Genomic DNA, 21,416 nt, shown 5'->3' with positions numbered 1-21,416 from the left:
GTAATACCCTCCTATTTATTTTACTAAGCATACTTCATGAAAAGAACTAATGTGGAAGCAGAATAACTTAGAGATAACACAAAATTATAGATATATAAAAAAGTCTTAACCATAATTTTATTAATTTAAATTTAAAAAGAAAATGGGAGTATTCTCTTACTGCAAACAATAAAAACATGAGGAGATGTGTACGTTACTAGAACTGACCTGAGAGACAGTTCATGGTCTCCTAGCTCATAGTACAGTGTGCTGATTTTATAGAATGCCTCAGTATTATCATTCTTCAATTTTGAAGCAGCTTTTAAGTCACTTATCGCTTTCCTAGGTTCCCCTTCTTTTATAAAACATTCAGCTCGAAGTTCCCGTAGTTCTGCATCCCAAACACAAACCTTGAGAAACAAAAGAACTAGACTTAAAGAAACAGTAAATTATGCACATTCATACTTGCACCCGACATATTTTATCTACATATTTATCAACATAAAACATCCTCAGTTAATGTGATGACTTCTATATTGTAAGTAATATTAAAAAGTCTGATACAATTTAGATGTGACAAAAATAATGAGATGTGACAAAATAATTTCTCCAAAGATGTCTTAAATAAATTCCAATGGGGTAAGGGATGTATATACTAACAAGGCCCTTTTCCTACCCCTTTCAGTTATATAATTCTAAAACACTGAAAGTAAGAAAACATGGTATTTACTATTAGAAGGTGGTTCCCAGTGAAGTATATTTGATTTATTTTAATATACATTTATTTATTTTATTTAATTTTTTATTTTTGGCTGTATTGGGTCTTTGTTGCTGCGCATGGGCTTTTCTCTAGTTGCAGCGAGCGGGACCACTCTTCGCTGCGGTGTGCAGACTTCTCATCGCGGTGGCCTCTCCTCTCCTGTTGCGAAGCACGGGCTCTAGGCACGTGGGCTTCAGTAGTTGTGGCTCGCGGGCTCAGTAGTTGTGGCTCGCGGGCCCTAGAGCGCAGGCTCAGCAGTTGCACATGGGCTCAGCTGCTCCGTGGCATGTGGGATCTTCCCAGACCAGGGCTCAAACCCGTGTCCCCTGCATTGGCAGGTGGATTCTTAACCACTGTGCCACCAGGGAAGCCCTACCGTATTTGATTTTGAAGAGATTATTTTCTAACTGGAGTTTTGTACTTAACAATTCTAATTTCTAGTCTCAAAAAATAAAATCTAGACTCTAAATTCACAAAATATTTTTATTCTACCAGTAACTATATTAAATGATCTTTTACAAAATGTTACCTCCTTGAAATTAAATCCTCATATCACAAAAATAAAGAGAAAAACAATGTGAGAAGGCTGAAGCTTCACTGTTTCCATTTTATCAAAAAGTTGACAATGTTTGGTAAACCACTAGTATTCTTCAAAATGTAAACCCAAATGCTCACCAATAAGACCTGTGTAAGTATCTTTATATATTTCTTAGAGCTGTATTAAAGTCATGTCAACTTTTCACATAGAGTAAGATATCAAAATCAACATTGTATATAAACTAAATACAACAAGCTAGGTCAAGATGGATAGTCTAATTACTGGAAGGTAAAAATCGTAACTTTGTATTTCCTTGATACAGCATTAACAAAATAATTTAGTAAACCGTGAATTCCACTGGACCACACCACACGATTTCCTCTATAAAACTATCAAAAACTGGCCATTCTATATACATCACGAGTTTATTGCCAAGATTAGACTATACAAAGTGCTATGAAAATGATAAATCAATATGAATTATGACTGCTTCCATTTGAATATTCTTTTAGACTTCCTTCTGAAACCATTACATCCTTTGTCATTAAGTCCTTGCTGAGGCAGATTTAGATTTCCCTATCTAGAACCCTCTGGATCCTATCAACTCTTCATCTGCCTTCTTCCCTAGAAACTTCTCACTCTAAACACTCATCTTTCCTCTCAAACATCATTTTTCCTTTTTCTTCAATCAACTCTTTCATCTTTTACCCCATTAACTAACCTCTAGAGTTTTCTTGCCCTGCCACCCAAAAATGCAAAATCAAACAAAAACAGCAAAGCAGGCAATGTATAAAGATAGGCAACTCCCACTCCGTAGCACCTTCAGTATATTTACTGAAAATTTCAGTCCCAAATTTTGTTCTGTATAAACACCATCTTTCAATTAAGAGCTGAAAACCCCAGGGTCAATCTGATTTTATGCTATCTAAGTTTTTTGTGGTATATAACATGTCAAAGTATATACACATACCTTATAGTAAAAAGCAGTTAAGTGTTAGGCATGTCAGCTGCAAGAGCAAAAAAAAACTTACCTCTAAAATCTTATCAAGGAAGGTTATAGCAGCAATATAATCTGAGCTTTCAAAAGCATCAAGTGCTTGTGAACGCAAACGCTGCATTTCATCAGATTTGATAAGTTGGGACTGGGCTTCTTTTTCTTCATTTTCACTTGGATTTGATTTGAGCTATAACAATAAGAAGAAATTAAACAGGGTTTTTAATCTCTTGAGTGTAATACCCATAATATACAATGATCTGACCCTTCCAAACACTCCAGTTCATCGGGGGGAAGGGGTAAGGAGACACTGGCACAACTGGCTTCTCCAGTGACTTGTCCCCCAGTGCTGATCGCTGTGGGAAGCAGCAGCGAAGGCATCCTTATTCCCACCGATACGGTGCGCGAGAGCAAGCAGTGGAGCTAGAGTCAAAAGAGCTGGGTCGCCAAAACTTCCCTGGAAGCAAATATATTTAGGAATGTGGAAAGGTAGAGAAGAACGAAGGAAAGCACCTTTCTCACTTTGTTACATATAGCTCTGCAGAAAAACTTGAGTTTTATGTGTTTTGCGCCTTCTAGTTATATTTCTTAAGTATTTAGTTTTAAGTATAAAATAATTTTATCACAATAATGAAAAGCATAGGGAAACTGAAGGAAAGGGCAGTTTTTTAGGGGTTATAAGATAAAAAAGATTTGATACCAGAGGGTTTGAGGTATAATAAGAAAGGAAGACTTTACAGGGAAAAATAAGAGAGTAACATCTTATTAAAAAGGCTTATGACATGGTTTTAGGAGGTTTACACGTTGTCTCTTTTTTTAAACATCTTTATCAAGGTATACTTTATATACCATAAAATTCACTCATTTGAGTGTGCAATTCCATGACTTTTAATAAACTTACAAAGTATGCGACCATTACCACAGTTTTAGACCGTTCCTACCGCCTCAGTAAGATCCCTTGTGTCTGCTTACAGTTCATTCCTGCCCCCAGGCTGGCCTCATACGCACAGTCAACTCTTAACAATTTCTTCCTCCACATGGAAAAATCTTAAGCTTAATGGCACAGAAAAATTGGGTGCCTACATTAAAAAGCTACTGATTTTTTGGAAAGATTTTTCTTTAAGATTACAGTTTATATGTAATAATTCCTGAAATCTAATATTCCTACCAAGATGGGAATTGTAGTTAATGGGTTCCCCTTTTGGGTGAAGTACAGACACCAGTAGGTTATTTCTAGAAATACCTCCCCTTCAGTTGACCGATCACACTGCTTCCCCTTCAGTGGACTCATGTTTTAAAAACACCCCCAACTAGCTACCTGGTAGGAGAGGATACTCCGAATGAGAAAACTTAAAAATATTAACTCTTGGTAAAGGGACTGTATTTCTCCATTTTGTCTTTTGGATACTTTAGGTATTGTTTTCTGTCTGTTTAATCTTTGGCTTTTAAGGAATGGCTAGGACTCCATGCATTCATAGGTAACTGGGAAGTGGTAACCTTAGCTCACTAAGGAGGAGGATTTTCCCTGCATGACTGAATTTACAAGTTGAAGGAAGCTACTTTGGGCTATGGAAGGCTTGTCTTTGTTTTATCATCCTCGGGATAGTCTTGAATACTTCTAATAAACCACACTGGAAGGAGTATCAGTGTATATGTGCTGTCACTTTGGTCTGGGTAAAAGTAGATGTTTAGTGATAACTTGTTTCCTCGATGATGATGATGACGACGATGATATGTCAGGTATCCAGCATTATAATTCAACATCTGTATACACTACAAAGTGATCACTCCCACAAGTCTAGTTACCATTCATCATTATACAGCTGACCCCCTTCACCCATTATACCCAACTCCCAACCCCCTTCCCCTCCAGTAACCACTAATCTAGTCTCTGCAACTATGAATAAATTTCATTTTGTTTGTTCGTTTGTTTTTTTAGATTCCACATATGAGTGAAATCATACAGTATTTGTCTTTCTCCATCTGATTTATTTTACTTAGCCTAATACACTCAAGATCCATCCACATTGTCACAAATGGGAGGATTTCTTTTTTTATAGTTGAATAGTATTCCACTGCATATACATACTACATCTTCTTTATTTGTTCATCCATCAATGGACACTTAGGTTGTTTCCATAGCTTGGCTATTGTAAATAATGCTGCAGTGGACATAGAGGGGGGCATATATATTGGTAACTTGTTTCCTATATGTACACTACTGCCCCCTTTTGGACAGAATGTATTAGAGACTGCCTCTTCTGGATGGAATTTGCATCTTTTCTCTCCCAAACTTTTACAGTCTAGTCTCTTCAACACACTCTTTCTTGTAGGAAGGTGAGGGAGGAGAAGGCCCTAAACCTCGAGGGTGAGGATGGAGGGCTCAGCCTCACTCCATGGTCAAATAATGGGAATGGGAAAGAAGGAGTGAGCCCTGGTCATCTGGGCTTCTTTGGGGCTGGGAGGGAAAAGGAGAAGAGGGGGAGATTCTTCCAAGGAGGTACGAAAGGAGTCTGAGGAACAAACTAAGGACATACAACTCAGGAGAGTTTCAAAGAGGGTTAAGTGAGATGAAGCTTTTCACTCTTATCCCAAGGTTGCTGACTCCTCCCAATTGCCCTCTCACGTTCCAGGATACTTACACGTGGAGAGTGAACCCTGCTGATATTTCCCTCCCTCCTTTTGTCATGTTTCTTGATATCCCTTCTTTTCTTTGGTGCTTTACATTTCTGACTCTCTCAGCCAAACCTCTATCTGTAACAGTACTTTATTTCTTATTTACCGTGGTCACTATCTTTTGGAGAAAAAATCATAATAATGAACACAGATGCAAAAATCATCCACAAAATGCTAGGAAACTGACTCCAGCAACACACTGAAAGGCTCATACACCATGATCAAGTGGGGTTTATTGCAGGGATGCAAGGAGTTTTCAACATCTGCAAATCAACACAATATATCACACATTGACAAGTTAAAGAATAAAAACTATATGATCATCTCAATAGATACAGAAAAGACTTTTGATAAAATTCAACATCCACTTGTGATTAACAAAAAACTCTTCAGAAAGTGGGCATAGAGGGAATATACCTCAACATAATAAAGGTCACACATGACAAACCCACAGCCAACATCACATGCAATGGTGAAAAGCTGAAAGCATTTCCTCTAAGATCAGGAACAAGACAAGGATGTCCACTCTCACCACTTTTATTCAAGTCCTACCCACAGCAATCAGAGAAGAAAAACAAATAAAAGGAATCCAAATTGGAAAAGAAAAAGTAAAACTGTCACTGTTTGCAGATGACATGAGGCTATACATAGAAAATCCTACAGATGCTGCCAGAAAACTACTAAAGCTCATCAATCAATTCGGTAAAGTTGCTGGATACAAAATTAATAAAAATAAATCTGTTGAATTTCTATATACTAGCAATGAAATATCAGAAACAGAAATTAAGGAAACAATCCCATTAACTATCACATCAAAAAGAATAAAGTATCTAGGAATAAACCTACCTAAAGAGGCAACAGACCTGTACTCTGAAAACTGTAAGATGTTAATGAGAGAAACTGAAGATGACGTAGATGGAAATATATACCATGTTCTTGGATTGGAAGAATTAACACTGTTAAAACAACCATAGAACCCAAGGCAATCTACAGATTCAATGCAATCCCTATCAAATTACCAATGGCATTTTTCACAGAACTAGAACAAAAATTTTTTTAATTTGTATAGAAACACAAAAAACCTCGCATAACCAAAACAATCTTGAAAGAGAACAGAGCTGGAGGAATCACACTCCCTAACTTTGGACTATACTACAAAGCTACAGTAATTAAAACAGTATGGTACTGGCACAAAAAACAGAAATATAGATCAATGGAACAAGATAGAAAGCCGAGAAATAAACCCATGCACTTATGGTCAATTAATCTACAACAAAGGAGGCAAGAATATACAATGGAGAAAAGACAGCCTCTTCAATAAGTGGTGCTGGGGAAACTGGACAGCTACATGTAAAAGACTGAAATTAGAACATTCTCTAACACCAAATACAAAAATAAACTCAAAATGGATTAAAGACCTAAATGTGAGACCGGATACTATAAAACTCCTGGAGGAAAACGGAGGCAAAACACTCTTTGACATAAATTGCAGCAATACTTTTTGGATCCATCTCCCAGAGTAATGGTAATAAAAACAAAAATAAACAAAAGGAACTTAATTAAACTTAAAAGCTTTTGCACAGCAAAGGAAACCACAAACAAAATGAAAAGACAACTAGCAGATTGGAGGAAAATATTTGCAAATGATGCTACAGACAAGGTAGTAATTTCCAAAATATACAAACAGTTCATAGAGCTTAATATCAAAAAAACCAAACAACTCAATGAAAAATGGGCAGAAGACCTAAATAGACATTTCTCCAAAGAAAACATACAGATGGTCAACAGGCACATGAAAAGATGCTCAACATCACTAATTATTAAAGAAATGCAAATCAAAACTACAATAAGGTATCACTTCACACCAGTCAGAACGGTCATGATTAAAAAGTCTACAAATAATAAATGCTAGAGAGGGTGTGGAGAAAAAGGAATCCTCCTACAAAGTTGGTGGGAATGCAAATTGGTGCAGCCCACTATGGAGAACAGTATGGAGGTTCCTTAAAAAACTGAAAACAGAGTTATCATATGATCCTGCAATCCTACTCCTGGGCATATACCCAGAGAAAACTCTGACTCGAAAAGATACATGCACCCCAATATTCATAGCAGCACTATTTATAACAGCCAAGAAATGGAAGCAACCTAAATGTCCCTCAGCAGATGAATGGATAAAAAAGATGTGGTGTGGAGATAGATACACACACACACACACACAAAATAGAATATTACTCAGTCATAAAAAGGAAAGAAATTGGGTCATTTGTAGAGACGTGGAAGGACCTAGAGACTGTCTTACAGAGTGAAGTAAGTCAGAAAGAAAAAAATGAATATCGTATATTAATGCATATATGTGGAATCTGAAAAAATTGGTATAGACGATCTTATTTACAAAGTAGAAAGAGAGACAAAGACATAGAGAACAAACGTATGGATACCAAGGGGGAAGGGGGTGGGTGAAGGCAAACTGGGATTGACATATATACACTATTGATACTGTGTATAAAATAGATAACTAGGGGGCACCTTCAATATGGTGGAGGAGTAAGACGTGGAGATCACCTTCTTCCCCACAAATACATCAAAACTACACCTACATGTGGAACACCTCCTACAGAACACCTACAGAACACCTACTGAACGCTGGCAGAAGACCTCAGACTTCCCAAAAGGCAAGAAACTCCCCACGTACCTGGGTAGGGCAAAAGAAAAAAGAAAAAACAAAGACAAAAGAATAGGGACGGGACCTGCACCTCTGGGAGGGAGCTGTGAAGGAGGAAAAGTTTCCACACATTACGAAGCCCCTTCATTGGCAGAGACGGGGGGAGGGCGGGGGGAAGCTTCGGAGCCACGGAGGAGAGCGCAGCAACAGGGGTGCAGAGGGCAAAGCAGAGAGATTCCCACACAGAGGATCGGTGCCGACCAGCACTCACCAGCCCGAGAGACTTGTCTGCTCACCCGCCAGGACGGGCGGGGGCTGGGAGCTGAGGCTCGGGCTTCGGAGGTCAGATCCCAGGGAGAGGACTAGGGTTGGCTGCGTGAACACAGCCTGAAGGGGGCTAGTGCGCCACAGCTAGCTGGGAGGGAGTCCCGGAAAAAGTCTGGACCTGCAGGACACCATTGTTTCAGGGTGCACAAGGAGAGGGGATTCAGAGCACCGCCTAAACGAGCTCTAGAGATGGGCGCGAGCCACAGTTATCAGCGTGGACACCAGAGACGGGCATGAAATGCTAAGGCTGCTGCTGCAGCCACCAAGAAACCTGTATGAAGCACAGGTCACTATCCACACCTCCGGTCTTGGTAGCCTGTGCGGCCCGCCACTGCCAGGGTCCCATGATCCAGAGACAACTTCCCCGGGAGAACACACGGCGCGCCTCAGGCTGTTGCAACGTCACGCCGGCCTCTGCCGCCGCAGGCTCGGTCCGAATTCCGTACCCCTCCCTGCCCCCCTCAGCCTGAGTGAGCCAGAGCCCCCTAATCAACCGCTGCTTTAACCCCATCCTGTCTGGGTGGGGAACAAACACCCTCAGGCGACCTACACGCAGAGGCAAGGCCAAATCCAAAGCTGAACCCCAGGAGCTGTGTCAACAAAGAAGAGAAAGGGAAATCTCTCCCAGCAGCCTCAGGAGCAGTGGATTAAATCTCCACAATCAACTTGACGTACCTTGCACCTGTAGAATACCTGAATAAACAACAAATCATCCCAAAATTGAGGTGGTGGACGTTGGGAGCAACTGTAGACTTGGGATTTGCTTTCTGCATCTAATTTGTTTCTGGTTTTATGTTTACCTTAGTTTAGTATTTAGAGCTTATCATTGGTAGATATGTTTATTGATTTGGTTGCTCTCTTCCTTTTTTTATATATATTAAATATATATATATTTTTCCTTTTTCTCTTTTTCTGAGTGTGTATGGGTATGCTTCTTTGTGTGATTTCGTCTGTATAGCTTTGCTTTTGCCATTTGTCCTAGGGTTCTGACTGTCCATTTTTTGTTGTTGTTGTTTGGTTTTTTTTTAGTATAGTTTTTAGCATTTCTTATCTTTGGTGGATTTGTTTTTTGGTTTCGTTGGTCACTTCATTCTTTCTCTCTTTCTTCTTTTTTATTACTTTATTATGTTTTAATTTTTATTAGTTTTTTTCTATTTTAATACCTTTATTTTATTTGTTTTCTTTCTTTCTTTCTTTTTCCCCCTTTTCTTCTGAGCTGTGTGGCTGACAGGGTCTTGGTGCTCTGGCCGGGTGTCAGGCCTGAGCCTCTGTGGGAGAGCCGAGTTCAGGACACTGGTCCACCAGAGACCTCCCGATCCCACGTAATACCAAACGGCAAAAGCTCTCCCAGACATCTCCATCTCAATGCTAAGACCCAGCTCCACTCAACGACCAGCAAGCTATAGTGCTGGATACCCTATGCTGAACAACTAGCAAGACAGGAACACAAGCCAACCATCAACAGAGAGGCTGCCTAAAATCATAAGTTCACAGACACCCCAAAAAACACACCACTGGACGTGGTCCTGCCCACCGGAAAGACAAGATCCAGCCTCATCCACCAGAACACAGGCACTAGTCTCCTCCACCAGAAAGCCTACACAACCCACTGAACCAACCTTACCCACTGGGTAAGGTAACCAACCTTACCCACTGGGAGCAGACACCAAAAACAACAGGAACTACAAACCTGCAGCCTGCAAAAAGGAGACCCCAAACACAGTAAGTTAAGCAAAATGAGAAGACAGAGAAATACACAGCAGATGAAGGAGCAAGGTAAAAACCCACCAGACCAAACAAATGAAGAGGAAATAGGCAATCTACCTGAAAAAGAATTCAGAGTAATGACAGTAAAGATAATTCAAAATCTTGGAAATAGAAAGGAGAAAATACAAGAAATGTTTAACAAGGACCTAGAAGAACCAAAGAGCAAACAAACAATGATGAACAACACAACAAATGAAACTAAAAATTCTCTAGAAGGAATCAATAGCAGAATAACTGAGGCTGAAGAACGGATGAGTGACCTGGAAGATAAAATAGTGGAAATAACTACCACAGAGCAGAATAAAGACAAAAGAACGAAAAGAATTGAGGACAGTATCAGAGACCTCTGGGACAACATGAAACACACCAACATTCGAATTATAGGGGTCCGAGAAGAAAAAGGGGGGAAAAAAAGGGACTCAGAAAATATTTGAAGATATTATAGTTGAAAATTTCCCTAATATGGGTAAGGAAATAGTCAATCAAGTCCAGGAAGTGAGAGAGTCCCATACAGGATAAATCCAAGGAGAAACACGCCAAGACGCATATTAATCAAACTATCAAAAATTAAACACACAGGGTTTCCCTGGTGGCGCAGTGGTTGAGAATCTGCCTGCCAATGCAGGGGACACGGGTTCGAGCCCTGGTGTGGGAAGATCCCACATGCCGCGGAGCAACTAAGCCCGTGCGCCACAACTACTGAGCCTGCGCGTCTGGAGCCTGTGCTCCGCAACAAGAGAGGCCGCGATAGTGAGAGGCCCACGCACCGCGATGAAGAGTGGCCCCCGCTTGCCACAACTAGAGAAAGCCCTCGCACAGAAACGAAGATGCAACACAGCCAAAAATAAAATAAATAAATAAATTTAAAATATAATCTGTTAAAAAAAAACATTAAACACACAAAAAATTATTAAAAGCAGCAACGGAAAAGCAACAATTAACATACACGGGCATCCCCATAAGGTTAACAGCTGATCTTTCAGCAGAAACTCTGCAAGCCAGAAGGGAGTGGCAGGACATATTTAAAGTGACGAAAGGGGAAAACCTACAGCAAAGATTACTCTACCCAGCAAGGATCTCATTCAGATTCGATGAAGAAATTAAAATCTTTACAGATAAGCAAAAGCTAAGAGAATTCAGCACCACCAAACCAGCTCTACAGCAAATGCTAAAGGAATTTCCCTAGGCAGGAAACAAAAGAGAAGGAAAAGACTTACAATAACAAACCCAAAACAATTAAGAAAATGGTACAAGGAACATACATATTGATAAGCACCTTAAAGGTAAATGGATTAAATGCTCCAACCAAAAGACATAGACTGGCTGAATGGATACAAAAATAAGACCCATACATACGTTGTCTACAAGAGACCCACTTCAGACCTAGGGACACATACAGACTGAAAGTGAGGGGACTGAAAACGATACTCCATGCAAATGGAAATCAAAAGAAAGCTGGAGTAGCAATTCTCATATCAGACAAAATAGACTTTAAAATAAGGACTATTACAAGAGACACTGAAGGACACTACATAATGATCAAGGGATCAATTCAAGAAGAAGATACAACAATTGTAAATATTTATGTGCCCAACATAGGAGCACGTCAATATATAAAGCACATGCTAACAGCCATAAAAGGGGAAATCGACAGTAACAAAATCACAGTAGGGAACTTTAACACCCCACTTTCATCAATGGACATCATCCAAAATGAAAATATATAAGGACACACAAGCCTTAAATGATAAATTAAACAAGATGGACTTAATTGATATTTATAGGACATTCCATCCAAAAACTGCAGATTACACTTTCTTCTCAAGTGCTCATGGAACATTCTCCAGGATAGATCATATCTTGGGTCACAGATCAAGCCTTGGTAAATTTAAGAAAACTGAATCGTATCAAGTATCTTTTCCGACCACAACGCTATGAGACTAGATATCAATTACAGGAAAAAATTTGTAAAAAATACAAACACATGGAGGCTAAACAATACACTACTAAATAACCAAGAGATCACTGAAGAAATCAAAGAGGAAATCAAAAAATACCTAGAAACAAATGACAATGAAAACACGACCCAAAACTTATGGGATGCAGCAAAAGCAGTTCTAAGAGGGAAGTTTATAGTAATACAATCCTGTCTCAAGAAACAAGAAACGTCTTAAATAAAAAAACCTAACCTTACACCTAAAGCAGTTAGAGAAAGAAGAACAAAAAGCCCCCAAAGTTAGAAGAAGGAAAGAAGTCATAAACATCAGGTCAGAAATAAGTGAAAAAGAAACAAAGGAAACGACAGCAAAGATCAATACTACTAAAATCTGGTTCCTTGAGAAGATAAACAAAATTGATAAACCATTAGCCAGACCCATCAACAAAAATAGGGAAAAGACTCAAATTAATAGAATTAGAAATGAAAAAGGAGAAGTAACAACTGACACTGCAGAAATACAAAGGATCATGAGAGTTTAATACAAGCAACTATATGCCAATAAAATGGACAACCTCGAAGAAATGGACAAATTCTTAGAAGTGTACAACTTTCCGAGACTGAACCAGGAAGAAAGAGAAAATATGAACAGACCAATCATAAGCACTGAAATTGAAACTGTGATTAAAAATCTTCCAACAAACAAAAGCCCAGGACCAGATGGCTTCACAGGCGAATTCTATCAAACATTTAGAGAAGAGCTAACACCTATCCTTCTCAAACTCTTCCAAAATATAGCAGAGGGAGGAACACTCCCAAACTCATTCTACGAGGCCACCATCACCCTGATACCAAAACCAGACAAAGATGTCACAAAGAAAGAAAACTACAGGCCAATATCACTGATGAACACAGATGCAAAAATCCTCAACAAAATACTGGCAAACAGAAGCCAACAGCACATTAAGAGGATCATACACCATGATCAAATGGGGTTTATTCGCAGGAATGCAAGGATTCTTCAATATATGCAAATCAATCAATGTGATACACCATATTAACAAATTGAAGGAGAAAAACCATATGATCATCTCAACAGATGCAGAGAAAGCTTTCAACAAAATTCAACACCCATTTATGATAAAAACCCTCCAGAAAGTAGGCATAGAGGGAACTTACCTCAACATAATAAAGGCCATATATGACAAACCCACAGCCAACATCATTCTCAATGGTGAAAAACTGAAACCATTTCCTCTAAGATCAGGAACAAGACAAGGTTGCCCACTCTCACCACTATTATACAACATAGTTTTGGAAGTTTTAGCAACAGCAATCAGAGAAGAAAAAGAAATAAAAGGAATCCAAATCGGAAAACAAGAAGTAAAGCTGTCACTGTTTGCAGATGACACTATACTATACATAGAGAATCCTAAAGATGCTACCAGAAAACTACTAGAGCTAATCAATGAATCTGGGAAAGTAGCAGGATACAAAATTAATGCTCAGAAATCTCTTGCATTCCTATACACTAATGATGAAAAATCTGAAAGAGAAATTAAGGAAACACTCACATTTACCACTGCAACAAAAAGAATAAAATATCTAGGAATAAAGCTACCTAAGGAGACAAAAGACCTGTATGCAGAAAATTATAAGACACTGATGAAAGAAATTAAAGATGATACAAATAGATGGAGAGATATACCATGTTCTTGGATTGGAAGAATCAACATTGTGAAAATGACTCTACTACCCAAAGCAATCTACAGATTCAATGCAATCCCTATCAAACTACCAATGGCATTTTTCACAGAACTAGAACAACAAATTGCAAAATTTGTATGGAAACACAAAAGATGCCAAATAGCCAAAGCAATCTTGAGAAAGAAAAATGGAGCTGGAGGAATCAGGCTCCCAGACTGCAGACTATACTACAAAGCTACAGTAATCAAGACAGTATGGTACTGGCACAAAAACAGAAATATGGATCAATGGAACAGTATAGAAAGCCCAGAGATAAACCCACGCATATATGGTCAACTTATCTTTGATAAAGGACGCAAGAATATACAATGGAGAAAAGACAGCCTCTTCAATAAGTGGTGCTGGGAAAACTGGACAGCTACATGTAAAAGAATGAAATTACAACACTCCCTAACACCATACACAAAAATAAACTCAAAATGGATTAAAGACCTAAATGTAAGGCCAGACACTATCAAACTCTTAGAGGAAAACATAGGCAGAACACTCTATGACATAAATCACAGCAAGATCCTTTTTGACCCACCTCCTAGAGAAAAGGAAATAAAAAGAAAAATAAACAAATGGTACCTAATGAAACTTAAAAGCTTTTGCACAGCAAAGGAAACCATAAACAAGACCAAAAGACAACCTTCAGAATGGGAGAAAATATTTGCAAATGAAGCAACTGACAAAGGATTAATCTCCAAAATTTACAAGCAGCTCATGCAGCTCAATATCAAAAAAACAAACAACCTAATCCAAAAATGGGCAGAAGACTTAAACAGACATTTCTCCAAAGAAGATACACAGATGGCCAACAAACACATGAAAGAATGCTCAACATCACTAATCATTAGAGAAATGCAAATCAAAACTACAATGAGGTATCACCTCACACCAGTCAGAATGGCCATCATCAAAAAATCTACAAACAATAAATGCTGGAGAGGGTGTGGAGAAAAGGGAACCCTCTTGCACTGTTGGTGGGAATGTCAATTGATACAGTCACTATGGAGAACAGTATGGAGGTTCCTTATAAATCTAAAAATAGAACCACCATACAACCCAGCAATCCCACTACGGGGCATATACCCTGAGAAAACCATAATTCAAAAAGAGTCATGTACCACAATGTTCACTGCAGCTCTATTTACAACAGCCAGGTCATGGAAGCAACCTTAGTGTCCATCAACAGATGAGTGGATAAAGAAGATGTGGCACATATACACAATGGAATATTACTGAGCCATAAGAAGAAAGGAAATTGAGTTATTTGTAGTGAGGTGGATGGACCTAGAGACTGTCATACAGAGTGAAGTAAGTCAGAAAGAGAAAAACAAATACCGTATGCTAACACATATATATAGAATCTAAGAGAAAAAAAAAAGGTCATGAAGAACCTAGGGGCAAGACGGGAATAAAGACGCAGACCTACTAGAAAATGGACTTGAGGATATGGGGAGGGGGAAGGGTAAGCTGGGACAAAGTGAAAGAGTGGCATGGACATATATACACTATCAAACGTAAAATAGATAGCTAGTGGAAGGCAGCTGCATAGCACAGGGAGATCAGCTCTGTGCTTTGTGACCACCTAGAGGGGTAGGATAGGGAGGGTGGGAGGGAGGGAGACACAAGAGGGAAGAGATATGGGGATATATGTATAACTGATTCATTTTGTTATAAAGCAGAAACTAACACACCATTGTAAAGCAATTATACTCCAATAAAGATGTTAAAAAATAATAATAAAAATAAATAAATGTATGTATAAAAAAAAAAAAAACTAAAAATAGAACTACCTACCATACAGCCCAGCAATCCCACTACTGGGCATATACCCTGAGAAAACCATCATTCAAAAAGAATCATGTACCACAATGTTCACTGCAGCTCTACTTACAATAGCCAGGACATGGAAGCAACCTAAGTGTCCATCTACAGATGAATGGATAAAGAAGATGTGGCACATATATACAATGGACTATTACTCAGCCATAAAAGGAAACAAAATTGAGTTATTTGTAGTGAGGTGGATGGATCTAGAGACTGTCGTACAGAGTGAAGTAAGTCAGAAAGAGAAAAAACAAATACCATACGCTAACACATATATATGGAATCTTAAAAAAAAAAAAATTATTCTGAAGAACCTAGGGGCAGGACAGGAATAAAGACACAGAACATAGAGAATGGACTTGAGGACATGGGGAGTGGGAAGGGTAAGCTGGGACGAAGAGAGAGAGTGGCATGGACATATATACACTACCAAATGTAAAAGAGATAGCTAAAGGGAAGCAGCCGCATAGCTGGGTGCTTTGTGTCCACCTAGAGGGAGGGTGGGAGGGAGACGCAAGAGGGAGGAGATATGGGGATGTATGTATATGTATAGCTGATTCACTTTGTTATCCAGCAGAAACTAACAAACCATTGTAAAGCAATTATACTTCAATAAAGATGTTAAAAATAAATAAATAAAATAAAATAGATAACTAATGAGAACCTACTGTATAGCACAGGGAACTGTACTAAATGCTCTGTGGTGACCTAAATGGGATGGAAATCCAAAAAAGAGGGGATATATGTATATGTATAGCTGATTCACTTTGCTGTACAGTAGAAACACAACACTGTAAAGCAACTATACTGCAATAAAAATTTTTATAAAAACAAAAAAACAAAATGTGGTGTGGAGAAATACATATACACACACACACACACACACACACACACACACACACACACACACACAATGGAATATTATTCAGCCATAAAAAGAATGAAATAATGCCATCTGCAGCCACATGGATGGACCTAGAGGTTATCATACCAAGTGAAGTCAGACAGAGAAAGTCAAATATCATATGATACCACTTACATGTGGAATCTAAAAAAATGATGCAAATGAACTTATTTACAAGACAGAAATAGACTCACAGACATAGAAAACAAACTTATGGTTACCAAAGGGGATAGCGGTGGGGGGGGGGATAAATTAGGAGTTTGGTATTCATATACACACTACTATACATAAAACAGATAAACAACAAGGACCTACTGTATAGCACAGGGAACTATATTCAATATCTTGTAATAACTTATAATGGCAAAGAATCCGAAAAAGAATAGATATACACATGTATAACTGAATCCCTTTGCTGTACACCTGAAACTAACATAATTTTGTAAATTAACTATACTTCAATTTTCAAAATGGTTATAAAAAAAACAAAAACCCTGTAATAACTATGGGATGGGGACTTGAAAGAGGTAAGTTGCCCTCTAATCTACCCTACTCTAATCTAAATACACCCCTGTTTTGGTACCTCAAGTGAAAACAGCAAGTTGGTTGACTTCTGAGATGGCCCCCCTCCTAGAATTTATGCCTTTTGTGTCATCCCCTCCCCTAGAGTATGGGATAGAGTAACTCTTTTTAACAAACAGAACATGACAAAGGTGACAGGATGCCACTTCCCTGATTATGTACAAAACACTGTGACTTCTGTCTTGCTGGCATTCTCTCTCTTGCTGGTAATCTCTTGCCTTCTCACTTGCTCACTTTGATGATGCAAGCCTGCCAAGCAGTGAGATGCTTTATGGAGAGGCCCAGGTAAGAAAGAATCGAGGGAAGCCTCTGGCCAATAGCTTGGAAGAAACCAAAGTCAGTCTAACAGCTCAAGAGGAAGCAGCAGTGACCAGGCAGAGACCCAACCCCTCCTCAGGGGACTCCCTCTCACACACATTTCCAAAGCACAAATGACCAATAAAGCTGATGCCCTTCAAAAAAAAAAAAAAATCATCCTGCCAACAACCAAGTGAGTTTGGAAGCAATTCCTTCACCAACTAAGCCTTCAGATAACACTACAGCCCTATCTGGCACTCTGTAGCCTGTGAGAGATGCTAGAGCAGAGGACCCAACTAACCCTGTCCAAATTCCTGACCCCATGAACTGTGAGATCATAAATGCATGCTCTTCCTCCTTTAGGAAAGCCCTTTTTGACCCCAGACCCCCAACTCCCAGCTCAGTTAGGTAACCCTATTGGTATGTTTCCACAGGCTCAATCATAGTACTTATCATATGCTATCCTAAGAGACTAGTTTTCTTTGTCAGCAACCCTCTAACACCTACCACTCTGACTTGCAAATATGCACTAAAACACTCACTGAACTAACAAATGACCGTAGGCACTGGTTACAGGAGTCATTGATAGCTATCAGACAAACTAAACCACCTAAGATCCTTTTCAGGACTACGACAGCCAGTATGGACCTGAGGTGACCCTGTTTACAGGAGACCCTCTGGCAGCAGAGTAACCTGCACACTTAACAAATAGGAAATTCTCATTGTAGCCCAAAAAGAGATGAAGCATATTCAAACTTCTGTTCCACGGTGTAAAATCTCTAACTGAATGTAGCTACCTGACTGTATATTGTTATTAGTAAGATGAAATCTTTATGGACTTTATAGACTGGTAAAATCTCTTAAATACCACAAAAAGCTCACTTAAGAACATAGAAAGAAAACAAATTATATATCATCTATATTCACAAATCATCAAAAAATAAAATATAAGAATTCTTTAATTGGCAAAGATAAAATATAGTCATAATATAAAATTTATCTTTTCAAATCATTTTATGGTACCAAACAATAAAGATTGGACTATGTCATCTATTCAATTTCTATGCTTCACAATGAGGAAAATGAGGTCCTCAGAAGGTAAGAACTTCCCAAGGTCACTTTACAGTTCTCCTCCAAGAGGTAACCGATATTATCAGTTTCTTGCATATCTCTCCAAAGGCTTTTATCAATTTACAAGCAAATACACGTTTTATCACTCTTTCTAATGCAAATTGCAACAAATGTTCTACACCATGCAGAACATATACACACGTTTGAGACCTGTGCCTACATTCCATAGGAATAGCCTTCAAACGATGCATACTGTAAAAAAATTAATAAACAGACTCTCAAAGCCAAGGAAGAAGAGCCTAAGGCTTCAGGAGCCATTCTATTTTTCTTTAATCATTTGTCTGCCTCAGTTAATCTTAAAATCTTATTTTGCAGAGAAGCAATTTTAGGCTTCTGATAACATTAGGAAGCCTCAAAATACCAACTGAAATAGGCATTCCTTTCATTTCTGGATTTTAAAAGTTCTCCATAATGGCCACTGGTATTCTAAATGGTCTTTGGTTAGGCTGGTCCATTTAGTTAGAAATGCACATGAGGAAGGACCATAGTTTTTAAACATTGGGGGGGGGGCCCTCAAAATATTTGTGTATTGGGATCCCATTTCTCAAGAGATTTTTTTCCTAGAGTAAAGGAACAATTTTCAAACAGCTTAAACAGTTTACAGCTCAAACAGCTCAATTCAGACAGCTTGCAAGCTAATACCAGCCAATTCTAAGGAAATAGCTTGGTGTAGCTTGGTGTTGGAAGAGCCAGGCCAAAGGCTTTTTCCATCCAGTTTCCAGAGAACAGCCCCTATTCCAAAGCAATGGGCCAATCGCTAAACTGGTACAATTTCAGGAGAAACAGCCCCTGTCTCCGAAGGAATGGGCGGAAGGCTAGCCAGCTTCAATAAAACAGTCTGATCTGAAAATCAGATCAAAATGCCAAATGAGTACTCTCATACAGAACAAGGCCTTAACCAGTAAGACTAAACCTTAAAATAGATCCCAAATAAAGCCTGGAGAGCTTCAAATGCAAAGAGGGCATGAGCTGGGATCCACGAGAAAGATGTACCTTCAAATTCCAGGGTCAGTGAGAAAAAAAGCAGTGAGCAACAATGGGCTCATTTATGGATAATGCACCTGTTTGCTTGCCAGCTCTGGAGCCTCTGGGGGCCTTCTCTGATCCCAAAATGTTGACCTAAAACAAACAGATTGCCAAATATTTCTCCAGCAAAGGTGTATTTATTTGGGATCAGCAAAGAACTGCAGTTTGGGGTCTGCGACCATGGCAAGCTATGTGCAAGTCCCCAGACAGCAAGGGAAGGAGAGCACTTTTATAGAGGGGAAAAGAAAGTTGGGAGGGCTGTAGTAAACAGAGTCCATGGCTTTTCATTCACTGAGTCCTTGCCAGGAAAGAAGAGGAAATAACCCAAATGTCTATCAACTGATGAATAGGTGAATAAAATGCATCATACACATACCATGCAATACTCAGCAATTAAAAGAAATAGCTAAGTGATATATGCAACAGTCTGCATGAATCTCCAGGGAATTATGCTGAATAAGAAAATTCCAAAAGGTTACATAACATTTGTGACCACGTATGTAACATTTTTCAAATGTCAAAATTTAAAAAACAAGTAACAAATTAGTGGTTGCCAGGAGTTATGAATGAGGGGCTGAAGCAGTATGGGAGGGAAGTGGGTGTGGTTATAAAAGGGCAACAGAAGGGATCCTTGTGGCAAGAGGACTGTTCAGTATCTTGACTGTGGTGATGGATACAGGAAAAAGTGTATAGAATACACATAGAGAAATGAATATTAGTAAGACTGAGGAATCTGAATAGACTCGTAGATTATATCAATGTCAATATCCTGGCTGTAATATCATACTATAGTTTTAAAAGATGTTATCATTGGGAGAAACTGGGTATTGAGTAAAGGGTACACAGGACCTCTATGTATTATTAATTACAATTACATGGGCATCTACAATTATCTCAATAAAGATTTCAATTAAAAAGAAAATATCATTTAATACAGGTGCACATTCTCATGGAAGAATCCTATAATAATAATAGCAAGGGTGGTTTTAAGAACACACTAGCAGAAGCACGACTGTCAGAGGACAATCAAAAGTGTAAAGTTTCATGAAAGTCCCCTTCTTATTTCTGAGAGGTTTTAATATTGATGACAGAAAAGACATTAACTCAAGACATATCCACACTTTTCCAAAAGGATATATCCAATACCCAGTAGGGACTAATTTGTGATAAAGCTTTATTCTAAATTGTGGTATTTCTAAAAGGCTACTCTAGCCTTTGTAACTGGAAAAGAATTCTAAGTAATAGATTTAAGCATTTGTTAAAAAGAAGGAAACACATTCTTATGTTGTATCACTCATCCATTTAACAAATTTTTACACAACACTTGCTGTGTACAAAGGGCCGGGGCTAGGGAAAGGTCACTCCAGCACTTTACCTCCTCATCACCTGTCCTTCAGCCTCCTCTCTAACAAGTTCCCACGTAGCAGGGTAGATTAGATAAACAGAAAATGACATCGAATTTTATTAAGACCATGAGATTGTTTCTGATTCAATACAATTAACTTCTAATGTATTCTGGATTTGTCTGCATATGTCTGAATTTTATGACAGAGGTTATGAAAACATTAAAAATTTTAGTTTTATTTTCATAGTGGTTATCATCATGGTAACTAAGCATTTTGATAAACTACAAAAATGCAAATAATGAACAATGGGAGATACATATATATATATATATATACACACACACACACACACACACACACACACACACACACAGACACACCCTTTCTAGACCACTCCAGAATCATAACCATGTGGAACAAAAAAGCAGGTCTTAAAACAAGTCCCATGAGGGCATAAAGACATTATCCAGCTGTCTCTCTTCAAATCCTTTTTCAGGATATAACCCCTTCAATTACATGTAATCTGTAACACTTCCCCCAACAAATCCAAAACACTTTATACTTTGTAAAGTAGCCATGTGGGTGATTGCAAAATTTCCTTTTAAGATCTCTTTCATTATTCCTTTCAAATCAAATAAAGGGTTTCCCAAATCACTCAGGCAACTTTTAGAATAGCTCAGCTGACATATTTAGATTCTCATGGAGGACAAAGCAGAACATGAGCTACATAAACTGAGTTAGGATTACTTATCTATTCCATACACTTTACCTTCCATCTGTTAAAGTGATTCTTCGATGCCAGCCACTAAATATTAATTCAGGAACTATGAATCTTACACACACAAATCAAATGATTTTCCCTTTCAGGTATAAAATGATTATTAAATGTCTTAATATAAAAAAATAAGT

At 38.5% G+C, this 21,416-nt stretch overlaps 1 protein-coding gene across 1 annotated transcript in view; it reads right to left on the bottom strand.

Annotated features, from left to right (window-relative positions):
• The window catches only part of DNAJC3 (DnaJ heat shock protein family (Hsp40) member C3), an 88,084-nt gene that overhangs the window by 34,681 nt on the left and 31,987 nt on the right, over positions 1-21,416 (bottom strand). Inside the window, exons 5-6 of the mRNA XM_059902850.1 lie at positions 2,309-2,461; positions 208-389 (exon numbers count right to left, since the gene is read on the bottom strand). Of these exons, the coding sequence (XP_059758833.1) occupies positions 208-389; positions 2,309-2,461 (335 nt within the window). The remainder of the gene's footprint in view (positions 1-207; positions 390-2,308; positions 2,462-21,416) is intronic.

This window comes from Balaenoptera ricei, chromosome 18 (assembly GCF_028023285.1).
Source record: "Balaenoptera ricei isolate mBalRic1 chromosome 18, mBalRic1.hap2, whole genome shotgun sequence".
In the NCBI taxonomy this organism is placed as follows: domain Eukaryota; kingdom Metazoa; phylum Chordata; class Mammalia; order Artiodactyla; family Balaenopteridae; genus Balaenoptera; species Balaenoptera ricei.
Note: the sequence above shows the minus strand (reverse complement) of the source record. Positions and strands in the feature narration are given on the sequence as shown.